The 20,712-nt window shown below is 40.8% G+C and overlaps 1 protein-coding gene across 1 annotated transcript in view; it reads left to right on the top strand.

Moving 5' to 3' along the window:
- Positions 1-1,698: 1,698 nt before the first annotated feature.
- The window catches only part of VAT1L (vesicle amine transport 1 like), a 64,416-nt gene continuing 45,402 nt past the window's right edge, over positions 1,699-20,712 (top strand). Inside the window, exons 1-3 of the mRNA XM_014056792.2 lie at positions 1,699-2,006; positions 10,694-10,823; positions 18,121-18,336. Coding sequence (XP_013912267.2) covers positions 1,747-2,006; positions 10,694-10,823; positions 18,121-18,336 — 606 coding nt within the window. The 5' untranslated portion in view covers positions 1,699-1,746. The remainder of the gene's footprint in view (positions 2,007-10,693; positions 10,824-18,120; positions 18,337-20,712) is intronic.

The raw sequence follows: 20,712 nt of genomic DNA, 5'->3' as shown, positions 1-20,712 counted from the left end.
TGTAATTTATTTGGGAACCTCCTTTTTAAAAATATAAAAAAATCATGACAAATTAGAACAGGGTGATGAATCATAACTCAGTGCCTTTTCTGAGTCTCTGGAGGATGTTGGGATTGTATACGTGGCTATAGTCATACCTGCATCTGAAATTTTTCATGGGGAAAAAAAGAGCATCAGTAAGAAAAAGGACAATTGCAGGAAGATTTCATGTGGAACAATGGAATTTAATTGGGGGCAGTAGGTTCAGAGGTATTCTGAAGACCACAATTCTTCTCCATATTATTAAGGATGATTTCATCTACTTAGGTTTTTTTTCCATAGTTCCCTGTTTATGCCATCAAGGTGGTCGGAAGTCTACAGCCCATTGCAATGTCAGAAGCTCACCAAATGTGATTTATTCCACAGATTCTGGAGTTAAGCCCAGTCGTGGCTTAACGGGGTGAACCCAGTTCCAAATTTCAGTAATAGGACAGTTCCATAGTAATCCGTCCAGAATCCGTCCAGAATCCAGTAATCAATCCAGAATCAGACAACTACAGATAATCTTCTTCCAAAGTGCTTTGGAAGAGGCAGGAGTATTTTTTAAATCTTTAGTTCTTGTTAAAAGCAGCCTTAGGATGTCATGCAAAGCTAACTAAGTGCGGCTTACTCCATAAACCATGACTTGTTCAACCAAATGGATCAAATTGCATGAGTGAGCTCTGGCTCAAGCAAACTGAGGGTTGTAAGCCCCAGTTTATGCCTTGTGCAAATCTAATCATTGTAGCTTGCACCGCAGACCATGGCTTCCGGGCGAGTCTGCCAACCTAAACTTGCTAAGATTATCTCAGGCCACCTGTGCATCAGTGAAGGCCCATCTACCTGGGCACAGGCACAGCATAATCCCTCCTCCCAGGTATGCAACATCCAGGCAGCATCCTTTCTTCCCAAATAGCGGCATCCCTTCCACACCTGTTTCTTTTCCCCCCTTCCTGCCTTTAAACTGCTCCTTTCAATCCCAAATGAGGATTATAAACACAAGGAGCATAGGAGCAACAGAACCAAAAACCACCCAATAGCATCTGCAGGCCAAACTCAATCACAGCAACCATTTTCTTTCTTCTTTTTTTCTCCCTTCCTTCCTTCTTCTTTCTCTCTTTCTCTTCCTTCCTTTCTTCTTCTTTTTCTTCCTTCCTTCCTTCGTCTTTTTCTCTTTCTTTTCTTTCTTCCTTTCTCTTTCTCTCCTTCTTCCTTCCTTTTTCCCCTTCCTTCCTTCCTTCCTTCCTTCCTTCTTTCCTTTTTCTTTCTCTCTTCTTTCTTATTTATTTATTTGCCCCCGAAATCTCTTGTCTCGGGAACGATGCGTTCAAAAACCCCGAGCGCTCGACCGAAGCCCTCAAAGTAGGCGACTGCTGTCGTCCGACCCCCCCACCCCCCCCAAAAAAAACCCGCCCCCGGGGAGTTTACAAACCCGAGCTCGAGAGAAAATAAAATAAAATAAAATCGTCTGCGCGTCTACGTCATGGGATACGCACACGCCCCGAGCCCCTGCCAGCCCGGCACCTCCGCCGCGCGCGCCTCTCCATCGTATTGGGTGGCGGGGGGGGGGGGGGAGACGGACCCAATTGGTCTGCGGGCGAAGCCGGCCGGCCAAAAACAGGCGCGCTCTCGTCCTCCGGCTCCCCCTCCCGGCGCGCGCGCGCGGCCCCGTCCCCTTAAACGCGGCTCTCCAGCCCCTGCGCCTTCTTCTGCCGCCGGAGCAGCGCCATGGCCAAGGAAGGAGCCGGGAAAGCTGAGGAGACGGAGCAGATGATCGAGAAAGAGGCTCCCGAAGGCGGCGGCAGCGGCAACGGAGAGAGCGGCGGCAACAACAGCGGCGGCGGCGGCGGCGTCCCGAAAGCCGGGGATGCCAAAGAGATGCGAGCCGTGGTGCTCTCCGCTTTCGGGGGCCTCAACAAGCTCCGGGTGTCTAAAAAAGTGATGCCGGAGCCTCAGGAAGGAGAGCTGAAGATCCGCGTGAAAGCCTGGTCCAGTATTCTGGTTTTCTTTAAAAAACAACATTATTGTTATTATTTTTAATTCTTCTAGTTAGCCGGCGGTCGTCTGGAAGCATCTCCCTGCCTTCTCCCTTCCTTTCATCCATCCATCCATCCTTCTTCCTTCCTTCCACCCATCCTTCCTTCTTTCCTTCCTTCCTTCCTTCCTTCCCTTCCTTCCTTCCTTCCTTCCTTCCTGCTTTCCTTCCTTCCTTTCCTTCCTTCCTTCCTTCCATCCATCCATCCATCCATCCATCCATCCATCCTTTCTGCCTTTGGATTTGATGGGCAAACAGGCTTCTTTGGGGAAGGGAGGCTCGCCCATCTGAGGCAGAGGCACTGGAGACGCCTTAACTCCAATATAAGTAAATGAGTAAGCAATCAAGGGGGTGGACCCGTCCCCCCAAAAGAATCCTGCTCCCCCCTCTCTTCCTCCAGCTACTTTGTGCAAAGTTCCAGCTCAATCTCCAAAGGGGGGGAGGGTGAATTCAACAGGGAGCCCCCCCTTCCACCCTCTCTTTGTCCTTGCAATTGGTGCCTTCCTTAGCCATCATGGAGAAAGAACCTTAAAAAAATAACAACAGTCGGAACAAACAGGCTTATTCCCAAGTTATGGAGTATTTTGGTTGGAGCTTTGGAAGAGCAGGCTTCAGGGCTTTGACTCAGCAACAAATGCAGCTCTGTCATCTTTGGTAGGAAAATGTGCACAAAGATTGCAAGCGAAAATGAAGATCTTTTTTCTCTCTTTTTTTTTCATTTCTCTTCCTCTTTTCATCTCCCTCCCCCCCCCTCTCTCCTCCTCTCTCCTCCCCCCCTTGCCCCCATCTCCAGGGGTGCTCAATAATAGGGTGGCTGTGAATCTGAAGAATGTGAATCATTTTTGGTTTTTTTCCAAAAGACCACTGTATTAGAAGCCCTTTCCAAGTTTTTTCCCCAAACAGAGGGACCAGAAAGCTTTCCCCAAATTGGCCTGTTTTGGTCCTTTTGGGGCACTTCCCATTTCTCTTACATCTGCAGTCTGTGTAGCTGTTGACACTGCTAGATAAGGGACCAATTGCCTCGCCTTCTGATAGCCTCAAGTTCTTTTCTTTGGTCAAGCTCATGAATAAATCCTCTTTTCCCCAACTGTTCCCCTGCTCCTATGCTTAATCCCCTTCTATTTTCTGCCTTCTGGCTAATTTTGTTTTCCCTGGAAATCCTCTGTTAGAAGGATGCTGGTGACAGTTAGACCTACAGCTCCTACAAGCTGAAATTACTCAAGGCCAGGAAAACTTTGTTGAGCTATTGAGAGCTTAGGCAAACTGTGGGTAAAAGGTTGGGTTGGGCTTTCTAAAAGTGAGTAGTAGAAATCAGAAAGAAGGATGAAGCAGGATTGGGAAGGCCATGCTCCTTCTTCTGGAGCTCCTTAGCTTACCTGAAGGAAATGCACATATTTAAGTGAAGAGTAACTTACTCATTGTGAGGCTGAAGGTAAAGGTCCTTGAGTTGTGCTTGACTCTGATGACTCCCTGGAATCTTGCCGTTTTTATGGTGCAATATGGGAGTAGTTTGCTGGTATCTTCTTCCTGATTATTTTAATCTGCTCAGTGGCCCTGAAATTCCTTAGGATACATAACTAACTAATCCTCCTGTCTAGGTAATAGTTATGTTCAGTGCTGCTTAAGAGAGCCGAGGTGGCGCAGTGGTTAAATGCAGCACTGCAGGCTACTTCAGCTGACTGCAGTTCTGCAGTTCGGCTGTTCAAATCTCACCGGCTCAGGGTTGACTCAGCCTTCCATCCTTCCGAGGTGGGTAAAATGAGGACCCGGATTGTTGTTGGGGGCAATATGCTGACTCTGTAAACCACTTAGAGAGGGCTGAAAGCCCTATGAAGCGGTATATAAGTCTAACTGCTATTGCTATTGCTTAGCTTCCTAGCCCAAACAAAGTTAAGTTGTTGCCATCTACTTGAAAGTGCAATGTTTTCCATAATCTGTTCATGTCCAACTCAACCCAACTCATGGGGACCAGCTACACATGCAGTTTTGGCAAGAGGCAACCGTCATTTACATTGAGTCCATTTACATTGGGATGCTGTGGCTCAGTGGCTAAGACACTGAGCTTGTTGATCAGAAGGTTGGCAGTTCAGCGGTTCCCGTTATTTGTCCCGGCTTCTGCAAACCTAGCAGTTCGAAAGTACATAAAATGCAAATATAAAAATAGGGACCATCTTTGGTGGGAAGGTAACAGGGTTCCGTGCACCTTTGGCGTTTAGTCATGCCAGCCACATGACCACGGAGATGTCTTCCGAGAGTGCTGGCTCTTCGGCTTTCAAACGGAGATGAGCACCACCCAGTAGCATCATGAACGGCTAGCACACATGTGCGGGGGAAACTTTTTACCTTTAACTGTCATTTGCTACTGCCTCCTCCTAAATGAGCTTTCTCATTTAGCTGGTTTTTTGTGAAAGTCTGTCATCTAAGGACTAACCAGGCCCAATCCTGCTTACCTTCTGAGCGGACAGAAAGTAGGTCAAGGGTGGATTGTTGCTTAGTTTCTTCTGAAAGTTATGTGACTGTATGAACTGAAACGTACTTTAGCCAGAAGTCATGGGACTTACCCTGTTGGAACATTTTTGTTTCTTTCCCAGTTTAAAAAAAAAATTAAAAGAGATTAGAGCGGTACAGTATATGTTTGTTGCATGGAATCTTTCTCCGGCTTTAAATGGTTGGTCTTAACTGTTTTAACATCTTGGGGGTTTTTTTGATGTTGTGTTTGTTGTTAAATCAGCAGGGTATATTTACTGCTGCTCCACAAGGCCATTCCAAACAATGAGGATAATTGGAAGGGAAGAGAACTAGGAAGTGGCACAATAAAAAAGTGGTTTAGAATTAACAATCAACCCATCTCTTCCATCTTTCTGTTCCAGATTAAAACTGTCTTTTCCTAATGAAGATGTAGAAGGATGGGAGTTTGCTCTATTGGTCAAATCTTTATTATCATTGGCTAAGATGCTGAGCAGAAAGTTAGCAGTTCGGCAGTTCAAATCCCTAGCGCTGCATAACAGAGCTCCTGTTACTTGTCCCAGCTTCTGCCAACCTTCTGCTTTTGAACTAGCAGTTCAAAAACATGTAAAAATGCAAAAATGCAAGTAGAACAAATAGGGACCACCTTGGTGGGAAGGTAATAGTGTTCTATGTGCCATTTAATCAAGCTGGCCACATGACCATAGAGACGTCTTCGGGCAGCTCTTTGACTTTGAAATGGAGATGAGCACCGCCCCCTAGAGTCAGGAATGACTAGCACATATGTGCAAGGGGAACCATTAGCTTTACCTTAGACTAGCATGAGGAAAGTGGGATACAGAAATTATTTTTAAAAAAATTTAAAAAATAAAAATAAAAATTACATAGAATATATATATATATATATATATATATATATATATATATATATATATATATATATATATATATATATATATAAAGTGTCTGTGTGTATAGATACATACACACACATATACATACATATACATACATACACATACATATACATACATATACATACATACACATACATATACATACATATACATACATATACATACATATACATATACATCCATCCATCCATCCATCCACACACACACACACACACACACACACACACACACAGCATGCACCCATATAGTACATACACACAAAAATCTACAAACTATAAGGAGGAGTAAAAACATTAGACAAATACATAAAAATTAATATATCCCTAAATGTATAATAATTCAAAGTACTCTTGAGTAACAATTTAAATACTCGTTAAGGCTAGTTTGAAACCCAGGTCATTATTTGCGGGATTTTGAGCACTGTTGCCAACATTGTGTTGTAGCAGGTTTGGGGTTTGCAATTTGCAGAGAAATATAAAATTATCATGTGCGTCCTTGATATTTATGCAATGATGGTGAAATAAGGCTGCATGTTTTCATGTAATATCTGATTAAGTGATTAGAAGTGCATGTTTCCCAAATGGCTGGAAAGAAGTGTTGGCCATCACAATAAAACGTACTGCAGAAGTTTCAGTTCAAGAATCCAACTAATTTGGCCTATTTCAGACGTGTTCTATTTTTTCTTTCAACCTCCAGATTTTCAACAATTAATCAGCATGCTGTGAATGTGGAGTGTATCCATCTTTATGGATATTCTTTTGGGGGTTCCACATTGTTTTGGAACCTTGACCAAGAGTTTCACAGTGTCTTTTTGTGTTTCTCTTATGTTCTTGGATGTGCACACGTGCCACCTCCTATATGTTCTTCCCATGACGTATGTGTGACTATCCTAGAAATTCAAAACAGAGACATAGGAATTGTTTGGCCAATGAGCTATTAATAGGCTGTAATACCTCTTTGATCTGTAGCAAACATACAATATGTACACTATAGTTTCAGTTAGGTGCATGTTTCAAAGAACAATTCAAAAAGTTAATTCATTCTACCAGATTTTAGGGAAATGATCTCCAGAGGTAAGGCTGAGTCCTAGAAACCCTAATCAATTTGGGCCCTGGTTAAAAACATTTTGGTAAATCACAGGTTTATTAGGCTATGGTATAAGGACGTGGTGACTCAGTGGCTAAGATGCTGAGCTTGTCAATCAGAAAGGTCGACAGTTTGGCCGTTCAAATCCCTAGCACTGCTTAACAGAGAGAGCTCCCATTACTTGTCCCAGCTTCTGCCAACCTAGCAGTTTGAAAGCATGTAAAAATGCAAGTAGAAAAATAGGAACCATCTTTGATGGGAAGGTAGCAGGGTTCCATGTGCCTTTGGCATTTAGTCATGTCGGCCACATGACCACAGAGATATCTTTGGACAGCACTGGCTCTTTGAAATAGAGATGAGCACTGCCCCCTAGAGTCAGGAACGACTAGCACCTATGTGCGAGGGGAAGCTTTACCTATGTTTTAAAGCATATGTTAGTAGAGTGAGCAGGAGTTGGAGCTCTTTATGAAGCCACAGATTTTTCAAAACAATATGCAGAGAAGTGATTCAAAATGTCCTCTCAAGGCAGAGCTTCAAAAGCTAAAACAACAACAACAACAACCAAACACCTCTGCAGCTTAAACTGGGGAATCCACCAGAGATTTGAACATCTCTGATACTCAGTCCAAATACCCTTTTCAATCCAAGGGTAAGACAGTAGTGGGTATGGCTGAGAAAGACTAATCTATTATTTAAAACATTTCACATGTTTGAAAATGGAGTTTCCCATATAGCCCATCCATGCATGAAATGCCCACATGCATCAGACGTCCACAGACAGAATTTGGAGCTGCATCTCCTGACATCATTACCGTGTCCTGATAGCAAATATAACTTTGTACTGTCACCTTGCATTGGCATCCATGCTGAAATGAAATTCCAGCCGAGAAGCACTCATGGATGACTGAATATTGATGCTCTGGCAGTATAAAGGTAGAAAACGTTTCAGTGAAGATTTGGCATGAGGAAGGCATCACTTGCAAAGCATTTTCCAACCAAGTTCAAGAAATGGAAATAACTCCTGTGTGCCACTAGGTCAGAAAAATCACATTTCTGCTATCCACGTCTGGCTCCTGTTATACAAAAGCCCTGGCATTTTTATCGGAAGAAAAAAAAAATCAAGGTGAAATGCTGCAGTGCTTATTTTAAAAGACTTTAACCTTGAAAGAAACATTAAGGCATCTGTTTAGTGGAAACAATTAGTTGTATTGTGAAGGACCAGGCATACATTGGATTTTGTGGCTTATTTGAAATCTGCCTAGTTTTACTGAATCCCCAGAATTCTAGAATTTTCACTCAAAGTGTGAATAATCAGCTCAAAACATGTATTTAATGTCAGGGTTCCAAATAGCATCCAAAATTAAACCAGAGTCTGAGGCAAAGTATTGCTCAAGGTTCCAATTTATTAAGAGAGCCATGATGGCACATCTGGAAAAACCCAAATCTGAAAGCTTCCCGGGTTTTCCCACCTAGTTGAAAGTTCAAGATCTTGCCCCCAAGTCCATCACATGGTCCAACCTCCCACTGCCATGCTGGCAGTGCCACCCATCCAGTTCCAGTCAGGTCCAGAGGTGCAAAGACAAAGGATGACCTTGACTTTCTAGAAAGAATTTTGTTATGCCTACAACGCATCTCACTTCTCCAATCCCCCCTCCAATTTTTCCACAATAGAAATTGCATAGTAGAATAATAAAAAGGGCAGGCCAGAGATCCAAAAGAAAAGATGGCTGCAGGCCTGACATTTAATACATTTTGCAAAGAGCCAAGCTCTCTTGAGAAGTCTACAATGTTGAGAAAAGTGGAAAGAATAATAATGAGAGGGCAGCCAACATCAAGATCAATGTACTTGATTGTAGTAGTTTGGCAATAAGGGTGTCATTGAAAGAGTTGAAGGACCAGGCTGGGGCAAGAGCCTCTTGGAGAAAGTCAACCTATGTACAATCACAAGAACGGATGCTAACCTGGTGGCATATAATCAACCCAGGATCGTGGATTATGGGCATTGTAGTCCAAAACACTTCGAATGTATAGTTTGTCTACCCTTGGGGACGGAGGTGAATGCAATCTGATTTTGGATGGTATTACATTTCATTCCGCATTAGAAATGGTAGCTGTCTGTCATTGTCTAGCATCTATATTATGGCAGCCTTCCTTTCCATTGCTGCAGAGTGGAGTTGCTTTGCTTTACGCAGTCCTTCATATTCTACTGATCTTCCTTATAAAATAAATTCTGTAACACTAAGCATCGTATTACTGTTTACCAAAGGCTTATGTTTGGTGGGGGGAAGCAATGAGCATGGGTTAGAGAAGAGTATGATTCTTCTCCTTTTTACTCTAATGCACGTCTAATTCAATAATCTGTCAAGAGTTCTCTATTTCACCATCTCAGGGTTTTTATATATTGGAGTTAGCCATTAAGAGTATTTTCTTTCTTTCTGCTAAAAATGTTAACTCAGAAGGAGTAGGAGCACAGAGAAAGAGACAAAGAGAGAAGGAGTCTAACTGGAATGTAGGAAATCTTTAAAAAGCACATCAACAAAAAATAATGAGGCAGCGTTCACCAGTTTGAAGCCCTTTTCAGCAAATGAGGCTTAAGTACCCAAAGAATAACATTTTTGTCTTTCAATAAAGCAAAACACGAACAGCTTAGCTTCAGAAAAAAAATTTCCCCAGCGCTGGGGATAACCATTGTCTTATTTCCACTAATTTAGGGTTAATTATTTAGGGTTTGTCTTATTTAGGGTTAATAGGACACAGTGGTTCAGTGGCTAAGACACTGAGCTTGTCGATCAGAAAGGTCGGCAGTTCGGTAGTTCGAATCCTTAGTGCCACATAACGAAGTGAGCTCCCGTTACTTGTCCCAGCTTCTGCCAATCTGGCAGTTCGAAAGCATGTAAAAATGCAAGTAGAAAAATAGGGACCACTTTATTGATGGGAAGGTAACAACATTCCATGCTCCTTTGGTATTTAGTCATGCCTGCCACATGACCACAGAGACGTCTTCAGACAGCGCTGGCTCTTCAGCTTTGAAACTGAGATGAGCACCACCCCCTAGAGTTGGGAACGACTATCACATATGTGTGAGGGGAACATTAACCTATTTAGTGGGAATTGAAAAACTCAAGGACTGAACTGGGTTATTCAGATATCTTTGTCCAAAATTCCACACAGGTTTTGAAGGTTGCCATGATTGTTATAGACTGTATATTACAGAAATCCAGGGAAACTGGTGTGACAAGGAAGTTTGGTAGTCCTCAATTTATGACCACAAAACTCAATTGCTAAGAAAGACAGTTCAGTGAGTTACGTCCCATTTTTGGCAGAGTTACTAAGGCAGTTGTTAAGTGGCTCATATAGTCGTTAAGCAAATCTTGATTCCCCCGCATGGACTTTGCTTGTTGGAAGCCATCTGGAAAGTGTGCAAGTAGGGATCATATGATCCCAGGATCCTGAACCTTCATAGGTACATGCCAGTTGCCATGTGCCCTAAAATTTGATCATGTGACTGTAGGGATCTGCAATGGTCATTGAAAACTTGTCATAAGTCATTTTTTTCCAGTATCATTGTTAACGTTGAATGGTTACTAAATGAATGCTTATAAGTTGAGAACTACTCGTAATACGTTCATGATAACCAATTTGATTAATAGTCTGGAGCTCATGGATGAGCTGACACCACCTTTTTGAAAGATATTGGACCATGGGGAGCAATCAAAAGTTACCAGTATTTGTGGGAAATGAATGTTATGTTTCATTTTTTAAAATTGCATGCTACATTAATATGGAATTGCATAATAGCTTCCTTAAAAATCAAACCACTTGCAAACTCCTCACCCTGCATTGTCAGTTTCTACTCAGTTGTAAACTGAATGGGTTCATTTTTGCAAAGTCCTAATATTTGAATATTATTTTCCAAAGCAGCATAAACAAAGGAGTTTTTAGCTGTAGACAAAGGAAAGCTATGTAACCTGAGTTTTTCCTAGGAATATCCCAAAAGATGAACAGTGAACTCAGCTTGGGTGAGGGTGGGAAAGAAAAGAAATCTCTTATAAAGAGCATTTTGGGTTTTGGTCACTAAAATATGGTTGTGAATGGCGTGATAGATTGTGTTTATCAGCTACCTTGGAATGCAGGCCTTCATATCTTCCTTTCTTATTTTTTCCCCTTACAGTGGCTTAAATTTTATTGATCTGATGGTTCGCCAGGGGAACATTGATAATCCACCTAAAACACCACTTATACCTGGATTTGAATGCTCTGGAATTGTAGAAGCTCTGGGTGAAAATGTGAAAGGCTATGAGGTAATATGATAGTGCTTGAGAACAAAACAAGATACCCTTAAGCCATGATAAAGCAGTGGTTCTCAACCTGTGGTCCACGGACCCTATGGGGGGGGCACAATGGCATCAAAGGGGGGGGTCCATAAAGGCTTGAAGAAATGTCATGATTTGAATCTTGAGTTAGGTCTTGTGGATCTTTGGCCATGGTTCATGGCCACAAAAAGTATTTAAAGGGGTTTGTGGTGAAAAAGGTTTTAAGAACCACTGTTATAAACAATAACATGGTCTGTTTGGGTTTTATTATGTAATGTATGTACTTAACTATTGCTGATTTGTGTTATGTGCAGACTGTCATTTAAATATCCTGGCATGCTACAGTGTCTTTCCAATGTTGAATTCTAACGTATTGTGAATTTCAAATGGTGGTAGAGCACTTGATGATTAAATGGACTTGTTCATAGCTCAGGTTGTACCATAAAATGGTTTGTTTGCTTTGGGATTAGAATAGGTTGGACTAGAAGACCTCCAAGGTCCCTTCCAACTCTGTGATTGTATTGTATTGAATTACATATCCCCATTCTAATTTGTGTTCTATATCTACCAGGAAACTGGTTTTAAAATGGCTGGCGTAGAAATACGTCTAAATATAGCAGCTATATAAATATATATAAATACAAAAATAGCAAATGCGCAGCAGCAGTGGTATAAAAGCAGTTTTAAAAGGCATCATAACATAATTCTCTCTTGAAAAAAAAAACAAAATTCACATTAGGAACACTATTGGTGATGTAACCAAAACAACATTTCCTGCATAGGAGAAGATGTGCAGTACTGCAAAACAAACAAATCATCACCATTATCATCATCATCATCCCTTAATGACAATAGTTATGCTTGGTCCTAATAGAATATACACTCCTCGAGGGCAAACTGAGTAAGATGAAAAGCAAAATCAAATAGGGTGAAGTTCTCCGTGTGAAACATGAAGACTTAAGTGTTCTGATTCAGGCTTCCTTAGAAAGCAAGAAGTAAAGTCTTGCTCCTGACAAAACCCATTTTATTTACATGACTGTGAATTCCTTTCATTCACAGCAGTAGTGGGTTTCAGAAATTTTTGGAACCTACTTTGTGGGTGTGGCCTCCTTTGTGGGAGTGGCTTGCCGGCCATGTGTTCTCTCTCTCTCTCTCTCTCTCTCTCTCTCTCTCTCTCTCTCTCTCTCTCTCTCTCTCTCTCTCTCTCTCTCTCTCTCTCTCTCTCTCCCCCTCTCTCTCTCCTTCCCTTTGTCTCTCTGTCCCTTTTTTCTTTTTTTCTTCCATCTCTCTCTCACTCTTTTTCTTTCTTCTTTCTTTCTTTCTTTCTTTCTTCCTTTTTTTCTCTTTCTCTCTCTCTCTCTCTCTCTGTGTGTCTGTGTGTGTGTGGCAGTGATGGGTTTCAAAAAATTTTTGAACCTCTTCTGCAGGTGTGGCCTGCTTTCTGGGTCCACTGGTGGAACCTCTTCTAACCGGTTCGGTAGATTTGATGAACCGGTTCTACCAAATAGGTGCGAACTGGTAGGAACCCACTCTGATTCACAGCCAGCAAAGAGTCTTTCAGAGGAATGTTTATCCACACGCACCTTATCTCGTTTGGAGCGCTGCCAGATAACTAGAACACAGGACAAAGCAAAACTTGGCACAGAATCACAAACAGAACTTTCCGGACCAAATGAACAAATTGTTTCCTGCAAACCCCACTCCCCATTCACTCCTCTTTTGTTTCCTATGGGAGGGGCCAATCACCTCCAAGGTGTGGCTTTACTTCTAAGTTGACCCTGCTTTCTTAGAAGTTCTTATCTTCTAGCAGCTCTGCACATGCACACACTGGGAACAGGCTCCAGCTGTTCTTCTGCCTCGCTGCTGTCTAGCTCCCTCTCTGCCTCCGACACAGAGCCTTCGTCTGAGTTTTCCTCAGTCCCCAGGATTGGCCCCTGTTCCTCCCGAACCTCCTCACTGTCCGACTCTGCTGCCAGCTCTGCTGGCTGGCGGCAGGCCACAACACTAAGATACTGCAAAGGTGGTTCTCAAATTTATAACCTACCAAGTCATTTTTTGTAAAAAAAAAAAAAAAAAAAAAAGATACTTAAAGGAAGGAGTGCAATATACAGGTGTCATCTGACAAGAACTTACCACTCCCATCTTACTTCAGAAGATGTGGGATGGTAACAAGGGAGGCAAGAGCAAACTAGATGGACAAATGTGGGGAGGAAGAAGAGAAGGAGGGAGTTGACTTGCCTGTGACCCAGAAGAGTAAAACTCCACCTCCATTGTTGTAAACCCTGCAGAAGATCAGCTGACTTAACCTGGACAGTGTTGAAGTTTGTCAGCAGTGTTGGCCGGATCCTCCTTGGTGCTGAAGGGAGATGACTGGAAATGATTTCCAGGACAGTGGACAATGGCATTCACTGGGTTCATGCAAGATATTCTAGGTGACTGGCCAAGTTAGCCTTGCTCCCTCTTCTTCCAAGGGCACCTTAAGTAGATGCCTGCTTAGAGAGGTGATGACAGGATCCATGGACCCTATGCAGGCTGATGCCCAATGGAATTAGTAGGAAATGCCACATCTGGAATTTGAGGGATTCACATTAAGCAAGGGTCCTTGCTTGCTTCCACATAGTCATCAGCTTCAATGATTCCAGCTGCTCTCCACACAAGAAACATCCACAGCCATCCCTGCTTCTAAGAGCCTTATATAAAACCCCAAATGTAGTTATGTAAAGTTCATCTATTTAATATTTGTGTACTTATTGCCCTTATTTTCTTCATCCTTGACTCATTAGAGATTTCATTGTTAAGGCCTTTGGTCTTTTGAGCTAGTCTCAAGTAACATTCATGGCAATCTGAGTTTGAGATTCCAGCTGAAAAGGAAAAGCAATAATTTCTTTTGGGCTCTAAATCTGTTTTTCTTTGAAAATACAATGAGAAATAACCCAGGGCTATTCAGACAATCAGAAGATAACTGCATTTACCTCTGTGCAGACTGCAGTCAAGACAGTAACTTATGAATTGTTAAACTGTCTACTATATCACCCTTAGTATTTGGCACGAATAAATTTTACTTGTCTTGCTGAGCAAGAGGCTGCAGACTTCCTCCTAAAAAAATTAAAAGCAAGCAACCCTTTAAAATATTGCCAACATTTCAGCAATAGTTATGGATTGTAGAATTTGAATGCTGCCCTCTTTTTATTATTTATTGTTTTAAGGTTGGCTTACCATATATAGTCTTACATTTACAATATATTTGTGTTTTATTGGTCTGGGACTATAATCAGTAAACATAACCAGCCAATCTGTGAATGGAATAGTCTTCCACCTCAGCTGTCATTCAATGCCTGTGTCCATCCCATGCTCTCAAAATTTCCCATGCAAAGATTGGGGTTGTAGAAAAAGCTCAATGAAATTTGCTTGTTTGTGGCTTAGCTGTTTTGTTCCAAAGTTGCTTTTCCAAGATGCTTTATCTTGTTGGGTTTTTTGTCTTTAAAAACATTTTGCTTTTCATCCAAGAAGGTTCTTCAGTTCAATCCAGAACTGAAGAAGTTTCTTGGGTGAGAAATGAAACATTTTCAAGCAAGATACACCAAGAAAGTCAAGTTGCCTTTTGGACACCCATGATCTGGATGATTGAGAATTTCCATAGACATTTAGCAAGTTTTCTAAACTCAGTCAACTGTAGTTAAACTCAAACAGCTGAAGTTCATTCTTCTTAAGCCAAATAGACTTTAACATACTGGGTAAACAACTAGTACAGTATAGCCATTCAACTGAAGGCACAAATGAAGTTATGGTTGCAAGAAACTTCACTCCAAATCTGCAATTCATCAGCCAGTTGAATGAGTTTGTTCCCACTTCTTTGGAATGGGACTGTAATTGCGATATTCAACTTAGCTTTCACCTATTGTATGCAAATACTGTATCATTTTTTATTTGGTAATAATGAAAGAAAGCAGGCAAACCATTTTATTTCACATAAAAAATCTACTTTTTGCTGATGGGGGTAGAAGAAGAGGTAGACAAATAGGCATGTCATCCTGCTTCAGCTGCATTTTAAAGCTATCAGCAAATTTTACAAGTTTGTAATCTTTTCTGTATCCCAAGGCAGTTGAAATGTGGCACCACTCAAGATGCTATAAATGTTTCCATGCTACAAGCCTCGTAATCCACATCCCCACAGCCTTTGAGTGAAGACAAGTTGGGCTCTAAAAGAGGGCAGTAGAATTTGATCAAGATCAAAAAGCACAATTTCAAAATAAATGAATATGTGGGAGATAAAAGGGGAGAGATGCTTGCTGTTTCATTTTCTCATTTCGAAAGGTCGTCACCTGAAAGACATGCAGAGCTAATAGAATTTGAGATGATCTATGATGGAAGATATAATCAGTGATTGAGCATTTAACAGCCTTTAACATTCAATAGGTCTCTTCGTTAAAAACAGAAGATAGGATTTGCATACGGTGGGGACTATTTCAGTTCCCAGTATTGCTAGTTTATGAAAATAATACTTTATATTATAAAAAAATGTACAGATAGATTTGAGTCCGCCTAGCTTGTGGTCTGCCTTTTTTTTAAAAAAAAACACATTATGATGGTTATCTTAATTCATCCTACAGCACTCAGCTGTTTTATTTGCCCATTTTAATCATGCTATGGTGCTTCATTATTTAGTCAACATTTATAATAGCAATGAAGATCCCCAGCTTATCCAGATGTTGTTGGATTACAACTCCATCCCTTTAAATGAATATAGAGATGTTGGAAGTTAAAGTTCAAGGTCCAAACTTTATCAAGTGCATTTTTCTTGAACAAAGCTCTTGAACTTGATCAAGTTCAAGTTAATTGACAGTGTCAATGGTCACTGTTGCTGTTTTTGTATTTCGCACCTGGCCATCTCCAGATAGCGATCTCCCAAGATTAATTGAGACCAAAACTCTCCACTTCCTAAGCAAATCCCAAATTGCAACGTGATTCAGTAAGACTGAAATCCTGAGTAACCTGTAAAGAAATAAGCACTCTTAAATATTTGTTCTTATTTATTAAAGTTGTATGCTGCCCATCTTCTCTACCAAGCAATTCTGGGCAGTTTATAAATGTCATAAATAACAAAATAAAACAATTTACACATCGCCATGAAAGCAAATATTTTATTCTATCCAGTAGGGAGTTGGTCTCTGACAGAAAACCACTTGAAGAAACTAGAAGCATTTGAAATGTGGATTTATAGACGGCTGTTACATAAAAGCTGAGTTAACAAAATAATAAATGAGGAGGTGATAAGTTGCCTGGGAAAACCAAGGGAAATCATCAAAGCCATTAAAAAGCAAAAGTTAGAATATTTTGGATATGTGTTGTGACATCTGGAAAAATACCTTCACTTAATCCTCCAGGGAATGATTGAAAAACTTAAGGGACTGGTTTGGACAAAATTCACCAGCACTTTTTCATGTTGCAGTTGACAAAAGAGGATTGCCAACATGATCGCCAATGTTCGTTGACGGATATGGCACAAGAAGAAGAATGAAAGCAAAAATATTAAAATTAATATTAAAATGGATAAAGAACCAATGCATAGGGTGGAAATGTGATCTTGTACTAGCCATCTTCAAAATGGGATGGCCGAAGCCAGTTATGAATATAACTATTAATACAAATTAATTATATTAATATAATAATAGCTTAATGTAAATATGTAAGTTTACTTCTAAAGGCGCATGGGTAGAACTATACTACTCTACAGCCAGACAATCTTTGAAGCATGGAATTGAAGCTCACATTAATGGCACCCAACTGTGCCATAACGCTGTATTCCTGCTGGCTCACTAGCAATTATTTCATTTGTCATAACAATACACGTCTCGGGAGAAAAAAGTACAATGGACCAAGCTAATTAAGTAACCAAAATAATTTTATTTCAGATGAGCTCATGCGAAGAATCAGACAACTGTAGCAAAAGCCTTGAATTTTTATCAATAGGCGAGTCAGCTTTGCAGTTTAATTTCACTTTCCTCCCCTCTAAAGCTGTAATTCTGTGTTGACATCTGAATAAAATTGCACTGAGTACTTGAATATGCTATGGAGAACGATAACATCCAGTTTTTAAAAAATGATTTTTGCTACTTTATATGTGAAAACAGTCTTCCTTTCCCTCTCCCCATATTTTATTGTATGAATAATTATATATGAGCAAGGTAAGGAATGGCTTCCTTCTTTAAAAACTATCAAAAGCAACTGATAAAGTTAAATGTACCATAGGCAGAAGAATGCAGAGATACACATGTTGCAATCTGAATCAAGCAGTGTTCTCTGAAACACAATTCAGCCTAGTTGAAACAGTTTATACATGAATTTAAATCCACAGCTGCTAAGAATGCAAAGAGGGGGTGGATTTGCAATGACTGTTAAATACTTTTTAGCATATTTAAAATCTGGAGCATATAGGACTGATTTTGTTCTGGTTGGAATAAGCCAGCTCTATGAACTGGTTTAAGCAATACACCAATGATTATTTTTAACTTACCTTCCCAAAATATTATGGGAAGCATTAGGTGGGTTTTATGATAATCCAGGAATCTCCAAATTTGGCAACATGGCTGGCTGAGGAATTCTGGAAATTGAAGTGCACAATTGCCGAATTTGGAGACTCCTAGGACAGACTATTTTCTGTACAATTCTTCTAGTTTCAAGAGGAAGAGGTCTCAGTCTCATTTAAGAAACTGGGGAGATCTATCACTCTATTTCAGGAAAAATACAGACCTGCCCAGAGGGAAAAATGGGGTAGAAATATGGTATAATAACAGCTGACATATTTCTACACATTTTGCATCATTCTTATTCCCACAGTGACTCTCATCTACCAACACTGTACGTGGTCGTACCCGTGATTGCTGGATGTTACAGTCACGAAAGGGTAACTGCCACTGATCTGAAACTAGCCTGTATTTTGGGGGGTGCCTCCATGTGGATTATCCAGAAGGTATCTCAGGGGTTGCCACAAAGAAGAGGGAATCAAACTATTCTCCAAAGCACATGAGGGTAGGACAAGAAGCAATGGGAGAAATTTCTTGACAGTTAGAACAATTAATCAGTGGAACAACTTGCCTCCAGAAGTTGAATATGAATGCTCCAACACTGGAAGTTTTTAAGACAATGTTGAATAACCATTCGTCTTAAGTGGTGTAGTTTCCTGCCTAAGCAGAGGGTTGGACCAGAAGACCTCCAAGGTCCCTTTCAACTCTGTTAGTCTATTCTAAAGTTGTAATCCGATTGTGTTTCTTTCCAATGATTTCAGATTGGAGACAGAGTCATGGCATTTACTAACTACAATGCCTGGGCTGAGGTTGTGTGCACCCCGGTTGACTTTGTGTACCAAATTCCTGATGACATGAGCTTCTCTGAAGCAGCTGCTTTTCCTATGAACTTTGTAACGGCATATATGATGCTCTTCGAAGTTGCCAACTTGAGAGAAGGCATGTCCGTGCTGGTTCATTCTGCTGGGGGCGGAGTGGTAAGTTGATTCCGTTTCATGTCTGTCCTATAAAGAATTACAACTTTGATTGTCAGTACTGTATCAATAATTGCTATTGTTGTAGATTGTGCAGCTCTACCCTCAAAACGATGCACACCAGAACAACTAGACACAAGGACAGTTTTTTCCCAAATGCCACCACTCTGCTAAACAAATAATCCCCACAACACTGTCAAATTATCTACTAAGACTGTATTACTATTATTCTTCTCTTCCTATCTCTTTCCTGGTACCTATCTCTTCTTACTTATGACTATAACCAAGTTGCTTGTGTCTTTAACATTTATATTGTTTGTTTCCTAGTATGATTTGATAGCTTATTAGTAACCTATGGCTATCACTAAGTGTTGTATCTTATGATTCTTGATGAATGTATCTTGTCTTTTTATGTACCCTGAGAGTATCTGTACCAAAGACAAATTCCTTGTGCATCCAATCACACTTGGCTAATAAAGAATTCTATTCTATTTAAATTGAGAGGGCTAGATGTCAAAAAAACCCACCAACCACATAAAAGTCTCTCCTACCCAGAAGAAAGTGTCTTCAGGTGTGTTTGTGTGTTACCAGAGGTGTGTTGCTGCTGGTTCAGCTCGGATTGGGTGAACCAGTAGTAGCAGTGACGGGAGGCTCCGCCCACCCACCCGGACGCTTCTGCGCATGCATAGAAGTGTCATGTGTGCAAGCAAACCAGTAGTAAAAATAATAGAAACCCACCACTGGGGTTTACGTCATTAAATAGAGGGAAAAGATACAAGTATTTAAATTTAAATTTCACTATTAATAGCATTGGATTTAAAACAAGCAGAATTGCCAGAATTCAGTCTGCTTAGCAGATTTTGTGTACTTTAATGCCATATGTGCTGTTTCAAGCCCAGCTTGTTGAAAGAAAACTGGCACCTTGACCAAGAAAGTCTGTAATGACTTCCTTTCAGAATAAAATAGAAGAATAATTCTTGGCTTGTGAAATCTGCCTTTGAATAGGTGGCTATTGCTGAAAATTGGGATGAATGTTGAGAGCTGTGTAAGTTAAAATGGAGAAAGAGCCACAGGAGCTTCCAAAAGTGAACACACATGGACTTCCCATGTAGAAGTAGAGATACTCTGTTGAGTAGGTTTTGGAATAATGTAAAAGGGTTCTTTTTTTAAAAAAAGGATGTGGTGGTTCAGTAGCTAAGACGCTGAGTTTGTCAGAATGGTCGGCACTTTGTCAGTTCAAATCCCTAGCGCCACATAATGGAGTGAGCTCCCATTACTTGTCCCAGCTTCTGCCAACCTAGCAGTCTGAAAGCATGTGAAAATGCAAGTAGAAAAATAGGAACTACCTTTGGTGGGAAGGTAATAGTGTTCCGTCTGTCTTCAACATTTAGTCATGCCTGCCACATGACCACAGAGAAGTCTGTGGACAGCACTGGCTCTTGAAATGGAGATGAGCACCGCCCCCTAGAGTCGGGAATGACTAGCACATATGTGCAAAGGGAACCTTTACCTTCACCTTTATTCAATGACATGTCACAAAATGCTTGATAAAACAAAGATGTAAGCTTTACCTAGGCCAAAATCTTGATCATATAAGTTACAAACTGCCTAACAAAGAGAGTAAAATAACTGCAATAGCCCACTTTACCTCTATATCCTTTTTCACGTTGAATGATTACTCCTGAGTCATTGCAATAACTGTCTGGAATTATAATCTCATGATACTGTAATTTAGTATAGACAAAGAACTTTATTTTTCTCAAATATTTTCTTCCTCCTCCTTCTCTTACTCCCCCCTCCCCCCCAAACCACCACCCAAATGCAGACCATTCAAACAGTGGTGAAATTCAAATTTTTTTTACTACTGGTTCTGTGGGTATGGTTTGGTGGGCGGGCAAGAGAAGGATACTGCAAAATCTCCATTCCCACCCCACTCTTGGGCCAGGCAGAGATGGTATTTGCCAGTTCTTCGAACTACTCAAAATTTCTGCTACCAGTTCTCCAGAACCTGTCAGAACCTGTTGAATTTCACTCCAGGATTCAAATTATTTGAAGCCAGGAAAAAAAAATTGGGTTCAAGAGAACTTTGGAAGGAGTTAGTGAACTCCACAGGAGCATTTATCTAGTTTGCAAATAACACCATACAATCATGTAGTTAATAACAAACAGTTGCAAAAAAAAAAAAAAGGTCAGTCTGGAGACTCCCACACTAGCTCAATGTAGGAAAAATATCTGCAGCAGTACAATCCAAAACAATTATTGCCTATAAAGCTGGTTTATAAAAAATGCAAGGGAGTAGGCATTGGACATAGGCTCAAGAGAGTGATTTGTAGGCTGGTGTGGATAACATATTCCAGGGCTTTAATGTCTACCAGGAGG

This window comes from Thamnophis sirtalis, unplaced genomic scaffold (genome assembly GCF_051295495.1).
Source record: "Thamnophis sirtalis isolate CommonGarterSnake01/CBP01778 unplaced genomic scaffold, rThaSir2_p1.2 scaffold_14, whole genome shotgun sequence".
NCBI classification, from domain to species: domain Eukaryota; kingdom Metazoa; phylum Chordata; class Lepidosauria; order Squamata; family Natricidae; genus Thamnophis; species Thamnophis sirtalis.
Note: the sequence above shows the minus strand (reverse complement) of the source record. Positions and strands in the feature narration are given on the sequence as shown.